This window comes from Triticum dicoccoides, chromosome 7B, assembly GCF_002162155.2.
Source record: "Triticum dicoccoides isolate Atlit2015 ecotype Zavitan chromosome 7B, WEW_v2.0, whole genome shotgun sequence".
Classification (NCBI taxonomy): domain Eukaryota; kingdom Viridiplantae; phylum Streptophyta; class Magnoliopsida; order Poales; family Poaceae; genus Triticum; species Triticum dicoccoides.
Genome location: NC_041393.1, coordinates 543,948,111 through 543,966,991, shown reverse-complemented (window position 1 = coordinate 543,966,991; position 18,881 = coordinate 543,948,111). Strand labels below are relative to the sequence as shown.

The window sequence follows — 18,881 nt, the reverse complement described above, 5'->3', positions numbered from 1 at the left end:
GTGATGCTCCTTCGGTATCTCATCTTTTATTTGCGGATGACTATCTTATCCTTATGCGAGCAGACGCCACTAATGCTATCAGCCTCCGGCGGGCACTTGATGATTATTGTGCAGCTTCTGGACAAATGGTGAGCGAGGCTAAGCCCAGTATTTTCTTTAGTCCTTGCACCCCTGTTGATATTAGAGTGGAGGTTTGCACTGCACTAAATATCATGGTGGAAGCCATCACGGATAAATATTTGGGATTGCCTCCAATTGTAGGTGTGGACAGAACAGATTGTTTTCAACACCTCATTGACAGAGTTTTGAATAGAATAAGAGGTTGGAAGGAAAAATTGTTATCCTATGGAGGTAGGGAAGTGCTACTTAAAGCTGTCATACAAGCTATTCCTTCTTACGCTATGTCAGTTTTTAAACTACCCAAATAGGTTTGCAATAGTATCACCACAGCTATGTCTAAATATTGGTGGGGAGATGATGATCTGCAAAAACACATGCACTGGTTTGCTTGGTGGAAAATGTGTGTCCCAAAGGAAAAGGGTGGAATGGGTTTTAGAGACTTGCATTGTTTTAATTTGGCTCTTCTCGCAAAGCAGTGTTGGAGGTTGTTATGTGAATCAAATTCTTTATGTGCTAGAGTTTTGAGAGCCAAATATTTTCCTGATGGAGACCTTCTTAACTGCGGCCTTAAGAAGGGTAGTTCTTATACATGGCAGAGTCTATGGAGTGGAATTCAGTCTTTTAAGCGAGGGCATATTTGGAGAGTTGGAGATGGGGCACAAATTAACATCTGGGAAGACCCTTGGATACCAAGTAGTCCTACTCGAAAGTTAATGACGCCAAGAGGTAACATTGTGATCACAAAAGTTTATGAACTCATTGATACATAAAATAGAGTGTGGGATGAACAGTTGATATCGGAGTTGTTTTGGCCTATTGATGTGCGACGCATATTAAATATCCCACTGGCTTTGGGGATGATGGATGATTTTATGTCATGGCACCATAATAGAAGTGGAATATCTTCGGTTAGATCGGCATACCATGAAGAGTGGGAGCATCAACACGGACGAAAGTTGAGGATGACTAACTCTATACAAGCCTCAAGTACTAGTCCAGTTTGGCGTACCATTTGGAAATTGCGTGTGCCGGCAAAAATAAAAATTCATGTATGGAAAACTTTGCTTGGCGCCATCCCTTGTAATGGAGTCCTTGCTAACAGGCATATGATCACAAGCTCTCAATGTCCTCTCTGCACTTTGGATTGTGAGAGTATTAGACATGCCATGTTCTTGTGCCCTAGAGTTCAAGAAATCTGGAGGATATTGGGACTGCAAGATGTGGTTCAGGAGATGTGTGCGCTGGAAAGGGATGGCGGATCGGTGCTGGCTGATCTTCTTCTATCAACTAACAATAACATGGCTCATATGACTGATGTTCAACGCAATGACCTTGTGGCCACTACAGTGTGGTACGTTTGGTGGGAAAGACGCTGCTACACTCATGGTGAATATGTGTATGAACCAAGCAGGTCAACGCAAGCAATTTTAGCTCTTGCTAAGAATTTTTCCAAGGCAAAGTCGAAGCAAGCGAAACTGAGAAGATATGGATGGAGTAAGCCACCGGAGGGAGTTACCAAACTTAATGTCGATGCCACTTTTGATCCTGATAGGGGAACAGGGGGTACGGGTGCAATATTACGAGACGAAGCTGGTTTCTTCGTCGCAGCTTCATGCAGTAATATCCCTTTTGTGGAAGACGTGGCTACGGCAGAAGCTAGAGGGATGCGAGATGAGCTCTTACTCGCAAATGAAGTTGGGTGCAATAAAATTTGCGTCGAGTCCGATTGCATGGAGGTCGTCGAAGTCATGCAAGGGGGTGGTAATTCGCTAGGCCCGGCAGCCGCAATTTATGAAGAATGTTCTTTTCTTGCTAGAAATTTTATTTCTATTATGTTTTCCTACTGCCCTAGGGAGGCCAATGCGGCGGCAGATTTATTGGCTAGAAACTCGAAGTTCTCTCATACAATTGTTTGGAAATCGAAGCCTCCGGGGTTTCTAGTAGATGTGTTAACAAACGATGTATCACTTTTTGTGCATGAAATATAAACCGCCATGACGGCTTTCCCTCAAAAAAAAAAGTTGGCCAAATCTAAGTACATAGTTCCAAGAAGTATTTTTCTTTTCTTTTGGCGGTGATTTGCAATCCTAATAAGAACTTAACCAACGAAGTACACCAACCAACTAAACTAACGAATCCAACGGTTCGAACGTCCAGAAAAGTCACAGCCCCGGTTGACAAGTCGCACACTTCCTATCCAAGAAACTTCGAAGGGGACACAACGACCATTGGATCGATGTTGGCCCTGCCTGAAGAAAAAGATGTGGTTCCCCGGAGGAGCCGTCAGCCTTCGGAAGCGTTGAGCCGTTGAGGTCGCTGTCTGGGCTTGTGGCGGCCGCGGCGCTGGTGATAACATTTTTAGATAGAGATCAGCCCTGATTAATTACTCGGTATGCTCCAAATGGGGGCTGCATAAACCGCTGCTATCAGCATGCTGCAGAACCGCGTTTGGCTTGGGCCTTTGGATTGACTTTTATTTACAAATCGGCGTTGGAACGACGCGAGGTAAGCAGAGGAATTGATCAATTTGGGAGGCGGAGGCGGAGAGAAACTTTGGTGCGGTCAAGTGCGGGTTCAGAGCATGTGTTCACGTCCACTGGCAGCAGGAGACGCGACAGGGCTCGACTTTGAGCTATCCGTTCAGCTATGTCTTTCCTTTCATTCACGTGGGTTGCGTTGCATCGATCTTTTCATCACTGTTACCGCTACCCGTCTATTGAAATGAAACCCGCGATCAAGGCGGCGTTGGAATAGACAGAGCTTTTGAACTTTGAGTTTCCAGGAGCTCCGTGCCATAAGTAGTACCACGAATCGTCGACGGCCGTCGGCCCTTGTTATGAGTCGCGTCACGGCGTCAGGTGGGCAAATACCATTGGAAATGTACCATCTCCAGTCTGGCGTCCGTACGTACTACTTGCAAGCGGGAGTGGTGCGAGTAATGCTACACGTACAAAAGAGCTACAAGATTTTACAAAGAGGGTTAATTTGATTGATCAATAGATGAGGAGACGGCCCACCCGTCCTGAAAATCAGGAGGGGCAAGTTTGTGATTGGTTAGTAGATGAAAAAAATCCTAGTCAGCGTGTAATTGCGTGTAACTCTTTGTATGTTTAGCATTATTGCTGAAGAAAAGGTGTGAACGGTGTGATACCTACCTGCGCGTACATGCAGAGTACGGACAGTAGTACATTGTCGAAGCTGAGAAGCACGACCGGGTCACACCTGCAGCCCATGTCCCAGGTGGGAAAGAAACGTAGGAGTGCGTACGTACGGGTCCGGTTTATTATTTTATTGTTGCCGTTGATCGAACACTGGACTGGACCCTCTTCAAGAGACCTGCTTCATTCCGTTGTGGATTGCGACCACGCCAAGAGACCTGCTTCATTCGCCCTCAGATCCGCGACAGCCGCGCTAGGCTGTCTGTGATGATCGGAGTCATCAACGAACCAACGAGCGAAACCATCGGTCGGGGACATGGAGCAGGACGCGAGGACGTATAGTAGAGTACGCTCATTCCGTTGTGTCCTCGCACCGCAAAATCGATCAAGCCCGCACTGCACGTGGTACGAGGATTTCGCGCCATCTCCCGGCTCCCGACCCGACACACTGACTGTACTCCAACTCCGATCCAGTGCCCCCTGCATATGCTTTGCAGGTTGCGAAGCACTGGTACGAGTGCACGAGCACGCAAACACCACACGCGCGCACGAAGAAGAAACCCACCCGGAGCCGGAGATAATAGAGTTTCTTCGAAACGTGCTTTTTTCTTGTGAAACCCACCCGGAAACTGGTACATCCCGTGCTTTTTTTTTGAAACGGAGGCAAACGCTTTGCCTCATCTCCATCTCCACTACTGTAAAACAAGCAAACTAGAATTCTTCTAAAGCCACCAACAATAGTGCACACAGACCAACCAGTACCCTTGGATCATTCCCACCTAATGAAATCCAAGAGTCTACGTTACTTTGATGGTTTGCCATAGCATCTGACGGCTTAGATTCAATGTTCTGCCGTCGTCTGCCACCGTGTGCATCGCTATCCGCCCCCACGAACTGATCTGATGAGGTTACGGTCCCGGTCCTGAAATCACGCACATGATTTCCTTCTGTACATGACTACCCGCCCCACACGATCTGATCGGATGAGTTGCCGCAGATCCTCCCACTCTCCACCCACCCCCAATTTTCTCGGCGCCACCCTTGGCACCTTCCACCTCAAACCTCCTGCTGGCGGTCGCCGTCCTCAGCCACGGATCAAGCACGCCGTCTCTCGCCAGAAGGCATCGACCACGAACTCACTGTTGAAGGACGCTATCGCTGGTCACAGCCTGCCGCTCGGACCGCCGCCACCGCCAGCCGTTCTCCTCTGACCGACGCGAGCGCACGCAGCCGCCGCCGCCGCCCGCCGCTCCTCCTCTGATGGACGCAAGCGCAGGCTACCGGCCGCTCCCCCTCTACTGCCCCACGAACGCTGACGCCCCCATCTATCGTCCCACACGTGGCCGCTGACCTGATCCATGAGCGGGAGAAGCCGGTAACTTTCCTCTGTTCGTCGTTCACCTTCATGCCGACGCACCGGCCACGACACATGTGCCAATGGAGCTTCAGGCCACGGTCTAGACGACACCAAGGTACTAACTGAACCGGATAACCCGTCTTTATTGAAAACTGGCCGCAGGTCCGCCATGATCCTCGCGTTCTGGCGCCTCCGCACAACTTATCTGCACCCGCAAAGCTTCAGCATGTAGCAAGCCTGCAGGTAATCACTTTGGTCCAGCTGATTAATTAAGATGGTTGCTCGCTTGCTTCTTTTGCCTACAAGTGTGCTCGCTTATTTTTTTAATACAGTACGATCTAAGGGTCGGATCGTGGTTCTTCTACCTGATTAAGATAGATGCTTGTTTGCTTTTTTATGCTCGCTCAGTTGCTTTTTTTTAGCTCAGGATGCAAGCTTTGTGTGTACCAAGTTGTGAATTAAGAGGACTGAGTTCTTTGGGCATGATTTAGTTACTGTGGTAAACAGAAGACCATGTAAAACGTAAATGGGCAATGGAACAGGTAGGACAGATACACCAGATTGTATGGAGAGCAGAGTTTCGACGTGCTTATTTCCTTTTGGAATGTGGAACAGATAGACGGATACATGACGACACAGAACATATATAGATCTTCGGCGTTGAATTTTGAAGGAACTAATGTTTCAGTTTGATGTACTCTCAATATCATTTTCAAGTCCATATTCACTGTTCGATCAAATATGTTGCTACAACTTTAGAGTTTTTATTGATGTGATAGAGTTCGAGTTTAGGGTTTTTATTGATAGGACTTTAGATGCAGTTGGAGCAACATAAGCACTGCACCAGTGCACAACAATAGTTATTTAACAAAGCAAGCTTTCCATGTGTCATTTCTCACCTGACTCGCGACCTAGTGTTCTGCGCGGTTAATCATGGCCCGGCTCCGTTAGTGTCTCACAGCCGACCCCTAAAGCTCCCGGTAATCCATTTTCCTTTCTTTTCTTTTTCCCTCTTCGGAGGGAGAGGCTTCTTCTTGACCTTGATGACTAATTGTTCCATCTTCCTCCTGATTTGTGATTAGTATTTATGATCTTTGAGCTCGATTTGAAGATACCACAATGGAATATCAAATATAGTTAGTTCAGTGTTCTAACAGATATGTGTAGTTAGTCTTCAGAAGTTGACCTCTAACTTGTCGTAAAATTATAAGAATTGATTGCACTTACGTTCATACAATTATACTTACATGCTTCATGTCCCGAGTTGATAATTCTAATGTTTGGTTGTGCAGATTTTGTTATCAACATTTTTATGTAACCCCAAGCAAACTGCAAGTTTGTTTGTTTGTGCAGATTTTCTTATGTACACAAGGTATCTGATCACAATCGATTCTTATAAACTGCAGATGAAATGGAGTATATGAAAAATTCTGGTTCAGTAGCAGATTGTTTTTTCTTTAAATTCTATGTGAATATCAAAGAAGAACCCGATAGTCCTATTTAAAGTCATTTATTATTACTTTGATCCTATTATATGACCTGCCGTATTTTCTGGTCATGGAATGAGAGATTGCATTGCTTGTACAGGAGATCTGGCAAGCATTGGAATATAATTGACATGTTTTGTAAATCGTTTATAGGAAGTTGCAATTTTCACTAACATATTATAAAGATATTTGGATTGGACTATTGCTGCCTTTTGATTTTATTTTTAGACAAATGTCCACCTGTAATGTCAGAGCAATTATTTTGGTGTTAAATTAATCCCAAACTATAAGGCTTGGAAGCGCGCTGCGTGGTTGGTGTTATTGGGATTTCATAGAAAATAATGGTTTGGCGTGTGGGAAATATGATGGGTTCCTTCTTGGGGTATAATTATATGTTATCTGCAAATTAATCCACATGTATGTAATGACCGCATGTATAATCTATTATATTGGTGTTACAATGTCGCATGTTGGCATTTATTTATTTTGAAGGTGATGAGAGGGTGCGCAAGACTGATGTATATATTTTTATAAGCTGGTTGTTGGTTGTTGCTTTCAGAAATCATTAACCAGTCAAAACCGAAGGAAATTCAAAATTAAACACCTGTAAAGCTACTTCAAAAATAGTTTACCAAGTCCAAATTTGGAACCCAATCCAAAATCAATGTCCTCAATTCAATGAGAGGCCTCCAGGCCTAGGAACTTAGTGATATAGTAGACAAGTGGCACCAATGTGTGAAAATAAAATGTGATTATGATCTTTTAATTTTCTTCTGATGATTATTATGCCGTTTCTAAGTTGTTGATATTCTAGCCTATCACATGTAGGCTGGAAGACTTCTGTTTTTGATGGACTCTGGATCTAAAGAAGCAAGCATGTAGAGAGGAACAGGTTGTCCACCCTGCTGGTACAAATGTACTACCTGATTTTATACATGTGTTCGATTAGATGTTATTTGATGATTTGAGCACTGTACTGGTGGGATTTCCACAACACTACGCATGATCTAAACATTGACTGAAAATATTTATCAGATTATTCGTTTTGAACAATTAATTTTGCAATATGTTGTACTTATCATCCCAAATGATGGTTATTCATTACAAATCTCCTTGCATTTTTCCTTTACCTATTTGAAAAGAAAATGTGCAGACGAAGGTGGAATTCGGAAAATGGATTGCATTGTCGAACGTGCGTTGCACGTGCATGCTTACTAGTCCATTAAATAAGAGAGAATAGAGTTTATTACAAGCCATCGAAATACACAACATGCAGATTACTCGCGCGCGATAAAAGACCTTAATTTCTTAGCTCCGGCGGTGACCCAAAGTTGAGAGATGCGGCGCAGCAGTAGCAACACCGCACCGCATGCATGCCATTTCTCCCCGAAACAGGAGAAAACCGGCCAGAAAGCGGAAGGAAAACCAGTTGCGTCGCGTCGGGTAGGCTCATGCAGTGATCCGAATACGATACGCGCTAGTGGAGCGCACAGCGGCAGCAGCAGAGGCGTGCGGTGCGGCGGAGGCGAGACAGAGGGGACCCGCGGTTTCGTGCGTGACGGGCGGGCCCGTGAGTCACGCACGCGGACCAAGCGAAACGCACGGTAGTTATGATAGTACCGAAAATATTTTATACGTAGTATATATATATGTATATACGTTGGAGTAGGTCGTATGATACGTACTTATACATATCCAAAACAACGTGCGGCGATGCGTTCGGTTCACCGCCGCGTCAGCGCCCACAGCCCGCCCCCAGCCGGCCGCGTCCGTCCATCCGTCCTGGTTGGTTCGCGCTTCGTCCCTGTAGACTTTGCGACCCGGTCCCTGTGGAGCTACTATTTTACAGGACAAAGCAGGCGGGCTTTCTTTCTTGGGGGAGAGGCCACGCACATTTCTAATTTTCCCGACGTGCTTTAAGCTTTTGACTATTGATGAAATAGACTATAGCAAAAATTCACCAGCTTGACTTGGAAACAAAATATATTTGCTGGTTAGGCTGACTTCACAATAGTTATTAACTAATGGTAGAGCTTCATGGGATGGGATGGGTCCGGTTTCTCGTGCTTTGTTATATTGTTTGCTGTAAGATGGCTACTCACTCTTTTTCTAAATATAAGACTTTTTGAAGATTATAATACGAACTACATATGAATGTATGTAGACATATTTTAAAGTGTAGATTCACACATTTTGCTGGGTATGTAGTCCATATTAAAATCTCTAAAAATGACTTATATTTAAAAACGGAGGGAGTACAAGGCATTGGATTCAACTCGCCGCAGAACATATCCTGTCATAATATAATATACAGTGTCATATATTTGGAGAATAGTGGTTGGCCATCATTTAAACTTAGTCTATGAGCTGGTTTTCACTGTCAAGATAGTCTTCATCTTTCATACGGGTATGAATTTGTTGGGTGCAAGCACGCCATTTTAACTATGAGTAGTAAGTAAAAAGAAAAGTTATTAGCCAATTTTCAATGAACGCACCCGTGTTACCGATGGAGAAAATAATCTACACATAGTATACCCATCAGTTAAGTGGCAGAAAACAAGATTGCTTTGGCACCGAACAAAAAGAAAGGACGAGTCCTCTCCTCCCTCCGTCACCAACTCATCGCCATAATAAGAAAATCTGAATCGAGAAGAAGTTCGTAGCAAGCTCACAATAACAGGAAACCAAGGGATCGAAATGCAAATGCATGTCAACTCGTTTCCTGATCCAACCACGTCTGGCGCGTCGTCTATATATACATGGTCTTTCCGCGTCCCGTCGTCACCAAACACCCAAACCATTCAACCTGTATTCAAAAAACTGTGGATGGGATCAGGTCTCTCTCACAGCCACCGGAGCAACGTCGCGCCTCAGCAGCAGCCGTCGTCGGCCCGCGTCATCGCCGCCGACGGCTCGCTGACGGAGTTCGCCACCTCCTCCCCCGTCAGCGTCTCCGACGTCCTCGGCGCAGACAATGCGGGCGCGGGTGGCCCCTTCTTCCTGTGCAATTCCGACGCGCTCTACTTCGACGAGGACGTGCCGGCGCTCGGCGGCGGCGAGCTGCTCCGTCCCGGCCAGATATACTTCGTGCTCCCCCAGGCGATGCTCGGGCGGCCCCTGTCGAGCGCCGACATGGCGGCCATGGCGGTGCGCGCGAGCGAGGCGCTGGCGGCGAGAGCGCGGCCGCGTGGACGCGGCGCTGGCATCAGGAAGGTGCGCGTCACGCCGGTGCACGCCGAGAGCGGGCGTGGTGACGTGGACGCCCAGGTTAACGCGAAGCTGAACGAGAGGACCCTCGGGGAGTACTGCGTGAAAGCCTCTGCTAGCCCGGCGAAAATCGGCAAGAAGGCTGCCGTGGCGGCATTTCCGCCGGCGAAGAAGGCGCTCAAGCCGCTCAGCACCATCGAAGAGGATGCGGAGTGACGAAATGCTCATAAGTACTGTACATCGCCAAGCGAAGCCGAGCGATAAAAATGGAAGGAAATTACATGATTTTATGATAAGATTTTTTTTGTATTTTTTTCATATTAACCATTTCTAGAACAGTGTTGTTGGTGAGGAAAATTCAAAAAGGTAGGAGTAGTATATAAGAATGTCGTTTGGTTCATTTGCCATTGTACATGTATTTGGTAACAAAGGGAAGTTAAATGCGGTCCTATATATATGATTTGTTCATACTTCTACTGTTTTTTTTTTATCAAAGAAGGGATTCCCCATTCCGATTTTCATTATTGAAAACCAAAATCGAACCAGAGTATTTGCCCTTAAACTATCAGATCCAACATCTCGCAACGAAGCACCAAACCAAAAGCCAACATAGTCTGACAAACCCCAACATCATGGGATTACATATTACACAAAGACACCAAAAAAAAAAACAAGACTACTAAAGCAACATAGCATGGTCGAAGCCACATCTTCAGCAGGAGCCAGAGTTTTTTAATCCTTCCAGCCTTGCCACATTGATTCTCCACTCCTGCATCGCTGTATAGAGTTCACTTGCTACCCGCTCTAGCAGTCTTGCTCTCAGCTCCAACACCTTTTTTTGCGGCTCCTTTGTCTGCAAGATAGGCCAATCAATCAACCAGTGACTCATTAGTTTGATTATAGCAAAAGGATCATTTATACTTTTATTTTCAAATATAATTCCATTTCTACTGTTCCAAATGGCCCAGAACAAAGCAGATATCCCCATCATTACTAGCTTCCTATCATCCCTACTAAACCTGCCTAGCCACCCCCCAAAACAATCTCTTACATTGAGGGGAGTGGTTCTAAGCCCACATACACATCTCATCAACCCCCACAGCAAAGACGCTACTGAACAATTGAAAATCAGATGATCAACCGATTCATCTTTTCCACAAAACACACAACTCTTCCCTCCTTTCCACCCTTTTTTCAATAAAATATCTCTGGTTAAGATGCTCTTTTTGTTGACTAGCCACAAGAAAACTCTAATTTTTGCTGGCACTTTGGTCTTCCACAGAAATCTTCTATATAAATATCCAACAGGAAATTTTTGATCTGCAGTTAGGGTCCATGTGATTTTATCCCTCCCTCCCTGCATTGTCACCTCCTCACATATGCTTTTTAAGCTATTCCATAACTCCAGTGTTTCCCCATGTAGGGTTCTTCTAAATTTAAATCCTTGCCATCATTTTTGTATAGCCTCATCCACAGTTATATTGTGATCAAAACAGATATCATTGACTCTAGAGTAAGCTTCTTTTAAAGGTTTATCATCCACCTAGGTATCTTCCCAAAATCTGGTATTTTTTCCATATCCTAACTCTTTTTTGACAAATTTATAGAATATTCTTTTATTTTCATAAGACTTGGCCAAAATTGGGAGTCTGTTGGTTTCTTAGCTATCAAGGGTAAGCATCCCTCCCCCATACTTCCTGCATATTATACTTTGCCACAAGCCTTCCTTTGTTTCCATTTTCCAAAACCATTTAGCCAATAATTCAATATTCATTATTTCCAAATTGAGAATTCCCAATCCTCCCACATCTTTAGGTAAGCAGCATTTCTCCCATTTAACCAAGTGGTATTTTTTTACATTTTCATCCTCTTGCCACACCAATCTAGCTATGAAAAAATCTGCTTTTTTAATAATCCCTTTTGGGATAGCATAAAAAGACATCATAAAGAGTGGAATATTTGGCAAGCATGCTTGCACCAAGGTTATTCTGCCAGCAATAGAGCCTAACAGCTTCCCTTGTCAGCAGTTGCACCTTTCTTCAATTTTGTTAGTTACACAATTCCAGTGCATGTTCCTAATTCTACTATCTGACACAGGCATACCTAAATATTTGATAGGTAGCTCCCCATCTTACATGTCAAAATTTCCTGATATAATAGTTGTTTCTCTATAGCTTTCCCAAACAGCATTAATTCACTTTCGTGAAAGTTTATTTTAAGGCCTGACATTTGTTCAAAAGCTCCCAAAATGAATTTGAGATCCCTCATACTTTCCACATCATCTTTAATCAGAAATATGGTGTCATTTGCATACTAAAGCATATTGACACCTTTATTATTTTCCCCTCTCAACACTCCTTTAACTACATCATGGTCTAAAGCATTGTTAATTATAATAGGCAGAGCATCTGCAACCAGGTCAAAAAGCAGAGGTGACATAGCATCACCTTGTCTCAACCCTTTGAATGTTTTTAAATATGGCCCGATTTCATCATTTACCTTAATACCTACATGTCCCCCCTGACGGTGTCTTGGACTACGGGGTACTCACCACGCCGTCTCCCGATCAGTTGGATTGGGCCGAGGACCCCCATGGCCGTTTACTCATGGGCGAGTTCTGATAGCCGAAGTATACACAAGAGAGATTCTACAAGACTTGGTGATCAAGACAAGGACTCCTCCCCACCAGCGTATTCGACTAGGACTCTTGTTATCCTGGGCCTCTGGTACATTATATAAACCGAGGCCAGGCTAGTCGATAGAGTATGACATTACTCATCATACCTCTAGGGCTAAGACCACAACATATGATCTCGAGGTAGATCAACTCTTGTAACCCCTATACTCATTAAAGTCAATCAAGCAGCATGTAGGGTATTATCTCATCAAGAGAGCCCGAAGCTGGGTAAAATCTCGTGTTCATGTTACCATTGATCCTAAGACGCACAGCTTGGGACCCCCTACCCGAGATCCGCCGGTTTTGACACCGACATTAGTGCTTTCATTGAGAGTTCCACTGTGTGCTCGGCAAAAGGATCAATGGCTCGACTGCGGGTCAACTGCGACGTCGGCTTCTTTGTCACCAGCTCGACTGGTCACCTTGGCTTGACCGAGGACTACGCCTGATGACCCACAAGTGTAGGGAATCTATCGTAGTCCTTTCGATAAGTAAGAGTGTCGAACCCAATGAGGTGCAGAAGGAAATGATAAGCGGTTTTTAGTAAGGTTTTCTGCAACCACTGAAATTGTAGGTGATAGATAGTTTTGTGATAAGATAAATAGTAACGAGTAACAAGTAAACAAAGTAAATAAAGTGCAGCAAGGTGGCCCAATCCTTTATATAGCAAAGGATAAGTCTGAACAATTTTTAATAATGATAAAGGAGCTCCCGAGGACACATGGGAATTATCGTCAAGTTAGTTTACATCACGCTCATATGATTCGCGTTCGGTACTTTGATAATTTGATATGTGGGTGGACCGGTGCTTGGGTATTGTCCTTACTTGGACAAGCATCCCACTTATGATTAACCCCTATTGCAAGCATCCGCAACTACAACAAAAGTATTAAGGTAAACCTAACCATAGCATGAAACATGTGGATCCAAATCAGCCCCTAACGAAGCAACGCATAAACTATGGTTTAAGCTTCTGTCACTCTAGCAACCCATCATATACTTATTATTTCCATATGCCCTCCTCTAGGCCCAATAATGGTGAAGTGTCATGTAGTCGACGTTCACATGACACCACTAGAGGAGAAGACAACATACATCTCATCAAAATATCGAACGAATACCAAATTCACATGACTACTTATAGCAAGACTTCACCCATGTCCTCAGGAACAAACGTAACTACTCACAAAGCATATTCATGTTCATAATCATAGGTGTAATAATATGCATTAAGGATCTGAACATATGATCTTCCACCAAGTAAACCAATAAGCATCAACTACAAGGAGTAATCAACACTACTAGCAACCCACAGGTACCAATTTGTGGTTTTGGATACAAGATTGGATACAAGAGATGAACTAGGGTTTGAGAGGAGATGGTGCTGGTGAAGATGTTGATGGAGATTGACCCCCTCCCGATGAGAGGATCGTTGGTGATGATGTTGGTGATGATTTCCCCCTCCCGGAGGGAAGTGTCCCCGGTAGAACTGCTCTGCCAGAGCCCTAGATTGGTTCCGCCAAGGTTCCGCCTCATGGCGGCGGAGTTTTGTCCCATAAGCTTGTCCACGATGTTTTCTAGGGTAAAAGCCTTCATATAGCGGAAGATGGACACCGGAGGGCCACCAGGGGGCCAGGAGACAGGGGCGCGCCCAGTAAGGGGGGCGCGCCCCCCACCCTCCTAGACTGGGTGTGGGCCCCTGATGTATTTCTTTCGCTCAATAATTCTTAATAAATCCAAAAACAGGTTTCATGGAGTTTCATGACTTTTGGAGTAGTGCAGAATAGGTTTCCAATGTTTGCTCCTTTTCCAGCCAGAATTCCAGCTGCCGACATTCCCCCTCTTCATGGTAAACCTTGTAAAATAAGAGAGAATAGCCATAAGTATTGAGATATAATGTATAATAACAGCCCATAATGCAATAAATATTGATATAAAAGCATGATGCAAAATGGACGTATCAACTCCCCCAAGCTTAGACCTCGCTTGTCCTCAAGCGGAAGTCGATATCGAAAAATATGTCCACATGTTTAGAGATGGAGGTGTCGATAAAAATAAAATACGGACATGAGGGCATCATGATCATTCTTATAACAGCAACATGTATAGATTCCATTATATAATTTCTTATGCTCAAGTAACAATCAATTCACAATATCAAGTATGGTTCACAAACTTCATTAAGAACTAACAAACTATAATCTCAGTCATTGAAGCAATCGCAATTTATCATAACATTAGAAAGAGTTAACAATTGAGCTTTCAGCAAGTCCACATACTCAACTATCATATAGTCTTCTACAATTGCTAACACTCACGCAATACTTGTGGTTATGGAGTTTCAGACGGACACTGAGAAAGATAGGGGCTTATTGTGTTGCCTCCCAAGGTATTCACCTTTAGTTGATGTCAACAATAATAGTCCATGCTAATGAACATCGAATTGGATATATATATCACGATCTTTCAAACACGAGGAGCTTGCCAAAGGATAAAATGAAAAAGGGAAAGGTGAAGATCACCTTGACTCAAGCACAAAATAAAAGCATAAAGTAAGAACATGAAGTAAAAGATAGGCCCTTCGCAGAGGGAAGCAGAGGTTTTCATGCGCTTTTAGGGTTGGATATACAAAATATTAGTACGAAAGAACGTCACTTTATATGTCACTTGTGTATGGACCTTTATTATGCAGTCCGTCGCTTTTATTGCTTCCATAACAAGATCGTATAAAGCTTATTTTCTCCGCACTAATAAGTCATGCATATTTAAGGAGCAATTTTTATTGCTTGCACCGATGACAACTTACTTGAAGGATCTTACTCAATCCTAGGTAGATATGGTGGACTCTCATGGCAAAACTGGGTTTAAGGGTATTTGGAAGCACAAGTAGTATCTCTACTTGGTGCTGGGAATTTGGCTAGCATGAGGGGGAAAGGCAAGCTCAACATGTTCGGAAGGTCAATGACAACATACTTTAACTGAGATGTGAGAAAACATAAACCATTACGTTGTCTTCCTTGTCCATCGTCAACTCTTTTAGCATGTCCTACTTAATGAGTGCTCACAATCATAAAAGATGTCCAAGATAGTGTATTTACATGTGAACCTCTCTTCCCTTATTACTTCCTATTAATTGCAACGATCACCAAAACTACGTTTATCAGCTCTCAACAACCTTTATGCCTCATACTTTCTATGTGTGAAGTTATTACTATCCATAAGATCAATATGAACTCTTTATTATTTTTATTCTTTCTATTTTTCTCAAGATCATAGCAACAAAGCAAAGCCCTTGACTCAACACTAATCTTTATTATAGATAGCTCACGGACTCGATTACAAAAAGAGATCACTAAGCAAAATTCAAAACTACTTGATATCAAAACTTCAATCCACTAGATCAAGATACTACTAAAATGATCGAACTAAATAAAACAGTAAAGATAGGAGTGTGATGGTGATACGATACCGGGGCACCTCCCCCAAGCTTGGCAGTTGCCAAGGGGGAGCGCCCATACCCATGTGATTATGTCCTCGGAGAAGGTGAAGTAGGAGTTTTTGATGATGTAGGCTTGTCGTCCGTCTTCCAAGGCATAGGCTCACCATCATAGAAGGATGATCGAGTCTCCGGGATCCTTAAATATGCAGCCAAACTCATCCTTTTGAATCAATTTCATACTCACAGTTCTGGTTTTGCAGGTCATAGATCTGGGCTTGGATGTGCTCGATCTTCTCTTGAAGCTTGAAGATGGTTTCCTCAATGACTTTGACATCTAGCTTGTGGTTGTTGGTGAACTCTGTGATCATCATCTGGTTAGCGTTGGGTCCACGCTCCACCATCCCTTGGCACTTGAAAACTTGCTGCTCCACAGCTTCGAGCTTCGTCTCCACGCTTCCGGTACACCTGGGTCCCTCCACATCACGGATGTGCAGCACCCCCTCACGCATCTCAATGGTTTGAGGGTGTTGCAGCACCTCCGCGACATAGGGGTTGATAACCCTCTCGAAAAACTTGTCCTTGGGAGCGCTTGGAGATGCCATAATGCTCTAGATCTGCAACAAAAAATAGCTCGAAACGAAAACAGAGGATATTTGCGTGATACGGGGGTCAAAACCTTTGGGAGTGTATATAATGAATTTTTGCTGACCAAAATACATAATGTGCAAGAAAACGGAGTCCGAGAGGCACATGAGGTGCCCACGAGACAGGGGGCGCGCCCAGTAAGGGGGGGCACCCTCCACTCTCGTGGGGGGCTCGTGTCACTTTCAGACTACTTCTTTCTTCCTACAATTCTTAAATAATCCAAAACTGATAAAAATTGCCATTGGTGTTGTTTTGGAGTCGGTTTACTTACCGTACCACATACCTATTCCTTTTCGGAGTCTGGAACGTTCTGGAAAGTGTCCCTTATGTATTCCTTCGGGGTTACGGTTTCAATAATATTAATTTCAACATTAATATGATTACCTGAAATATAATGTTTAATTCTTTGACCGTTTACCACCCTTGGACTAGTGCCTTCGAAGTTGTTGATCTTTATCGCACCAGAACGATAGACCTCCTCGATAACGAAGGGGCCTTCCCATTTAGAGAGAAGCTTTCCTGCAAAAAATCATAAACGAGAGTTGAATAATAACACATAATCACCTACGTTAAATTCATGCTTTTGTATCCTTTTATCATGCCAACGTTTGACTTTTTCTTTGAATAGCTTGGCATTCTCATAAGCTTGGGTTCTCCATTCATCAAGTGAGCTAATATCAAACAACCTCTTCTCACCGGCAAGTTTGAAGTCATAATTGAGCTCTTTAATAGCCCAATATGCTTTTGTTCAAGTTCAAGAGGTAAATGACATGTTTTTCCATAAACCATCTTATACGGAGACATACCCATAGGATTTTTGTATGCAGTTCTATAGGCCCATAATGCATCAAGTTTTTTGGACCAATTCTTTCTAGATCTATTAACAGTCTTTTGCAAAATTAATTTGAGCTCTCTATTGCTCAACTCTACTTGACCACTAGACTACGGATGATAAGGAGATGCAATTCTATGATTGACATCATACTTAGCAAGCATCTTACGGAAAGCACCATGAATAAAATGTGAACCACCATCAGTCATAAGATATCTAGGGACTCCAAACCTCAGAAAAATAACTTCTTTAAGCATTTTAATAGAAGTGTTATGATCAGCAGTACTAGTTGGAATAGCTTCTACCCACTTAGTAACGTAATCAACAGCAACTAAAATATTTGTATAACCATTAGAGGCAGGAAAAGGTCCCATATAATCAAAGCCCCAAACATCAAACGGTTCAATAACAAGAGAATAATTCATAGGCATTTCTTGATGTCTACTAATATTACCAATTCTTTGACATTCATCACAAGATAAGACAAACTTACGAGCATCTTTGAAGAGAGTAGGCCAATAAAAACCAGATTGTAGTACCTTATGTGCAGTTCTATCTCCAGCGTGGTGTCCTCCATATGATTCAGAGTGACACTTGCATAGGATCTGTTCCTGTTCATGCTCAGGTACACAACGTCTAATAACACCATCTACTCCTTTATAAAGGTGTGGGTCATCCCAAAAGTAATGCCTTGAATCATAAAAGAACTTTTTCTTTTGCTGGTATATGAAACTAGGTGGTATAAATTTAGCAACAATATAATTAGCATAATCAGCATACCATGGAGCAGTGCAAGAAGCATTAATGACCGCTAATTGTTCATCAGGAAAGCTATCATCAATAGGCAGTGGGTCAGCAAGAACATTCTCTAACCTAGACAAGTTATCTGCAATGGGGTTCTCAGCTCCCTTTCTATCAATAATGTGCAAATCAAACTCTTGGAGCAGGAGGACCCATCTAATGAGTCTAGGCTTAGCATCTTTCTTTTCCATAAGATATTTAATAGCAGCATGATCAGTGTGAATAGTAACTTTGGAATCAACAATATAAGGTCTAAACTTATCACATGCAAACACAACTGCTAAGAATTCTTTTTCAGTAGTAGCATAATTTCTTTGGGATATATCAAGAGTCTTACTAGCATACTGGATAACATTCAATTTCTTATCGACTCTTTGCCCTAGAACAACCCCTACAGCATAATCACTAGCATCACACATAATTTCAAAAGGTAGATTCCAATCAGGTGGCTGAACAACAGGTGCAGTGATCAAAGCTTTCTTAAGTATTTCAAATGCTTCTACACAATCATCATCAAAGACGAAAGGAATATCTTTTTGCAATAAATTAGTCAAAGGCCTAGAGATCTTAGAAAAGTCCTTAATGAACCTCCTATAAAAACCGGCATGACCAAGGAAACTTCTTATACCTTTTATGTCCTTGCGACATGGCATCTTTTCAATAGCATCAACTTTAGATTTATCAACTTCAATACCTCTCTCGGAAATCTTATGCCCCAAGACAATGCCTTCATTAACCATAAAGTGACACTTTTCCTAATTTAGGATGAGACTAGTGTCTTCGCATCTCTGCAAAACTCGATCAAGGTTGCTCAAAACAATTATCAAAGGAGGATCCATAAACAGAGAAGTCATCCATGAATACCTCGCAAATCTTTTCACAAAAATCAGAGAATATAGCCATCATGCATCTTTGAAAGGTAGCAGGTGCATTACTTAAACCAAAAGGCATACTTCTATAAGCGAAAGTACCGAAAGGGCAAGTAAAAGTAGTTTTTGCTTGATCTCCCGCTGAGACAGGTATTTGAGAGAAACTAGAATAACCATCTAGAAAGCAGAAATGTGTGTGTTTGGACAGTCTTTCTAGCATTTGATCAATGAAAGGTAAAGGGTAATGATCTTTCTTAGTAGCTTTATTTAGTTTACAAAAATCAATTAC

At 43.1% G+C, this 18,881-nt stretch overlaps 1 protein-coding gene across 1 annotated transcript; it reads left to right on the top strand.

Annotated features, from left to right (window-relative positions):
* Positions 1–8,921: 8,921 nt before the first annotated feature.
* On the top strand, positions 8,922–9,749 carry LOC119340559. The gene has a single exon (XM_037612486.1). The coding sequence runs from the start codon at positions 8,949–8,951 to the stop codon at positions 9,543–9,545; it is 597 nt and encodes a 198-aa protein (XP_037468383.1). The 5' UTR covers positions 8,922–8,948; the 3' UTR covers positions 9,546–9,749.
* Positions 9,750–18,881: the final 9,132 nt, after the last annotated feature.

What these genes read in the sequence shown, in the direction of transcription:
- LOC119340559 (XM_037612486.1), top strand. Translation starts at nt 8,949, where the DNA reads ATGGGATCAGGTCTCTCTCACAGCCACCGGAGCAACGTCGCGCCTCAG.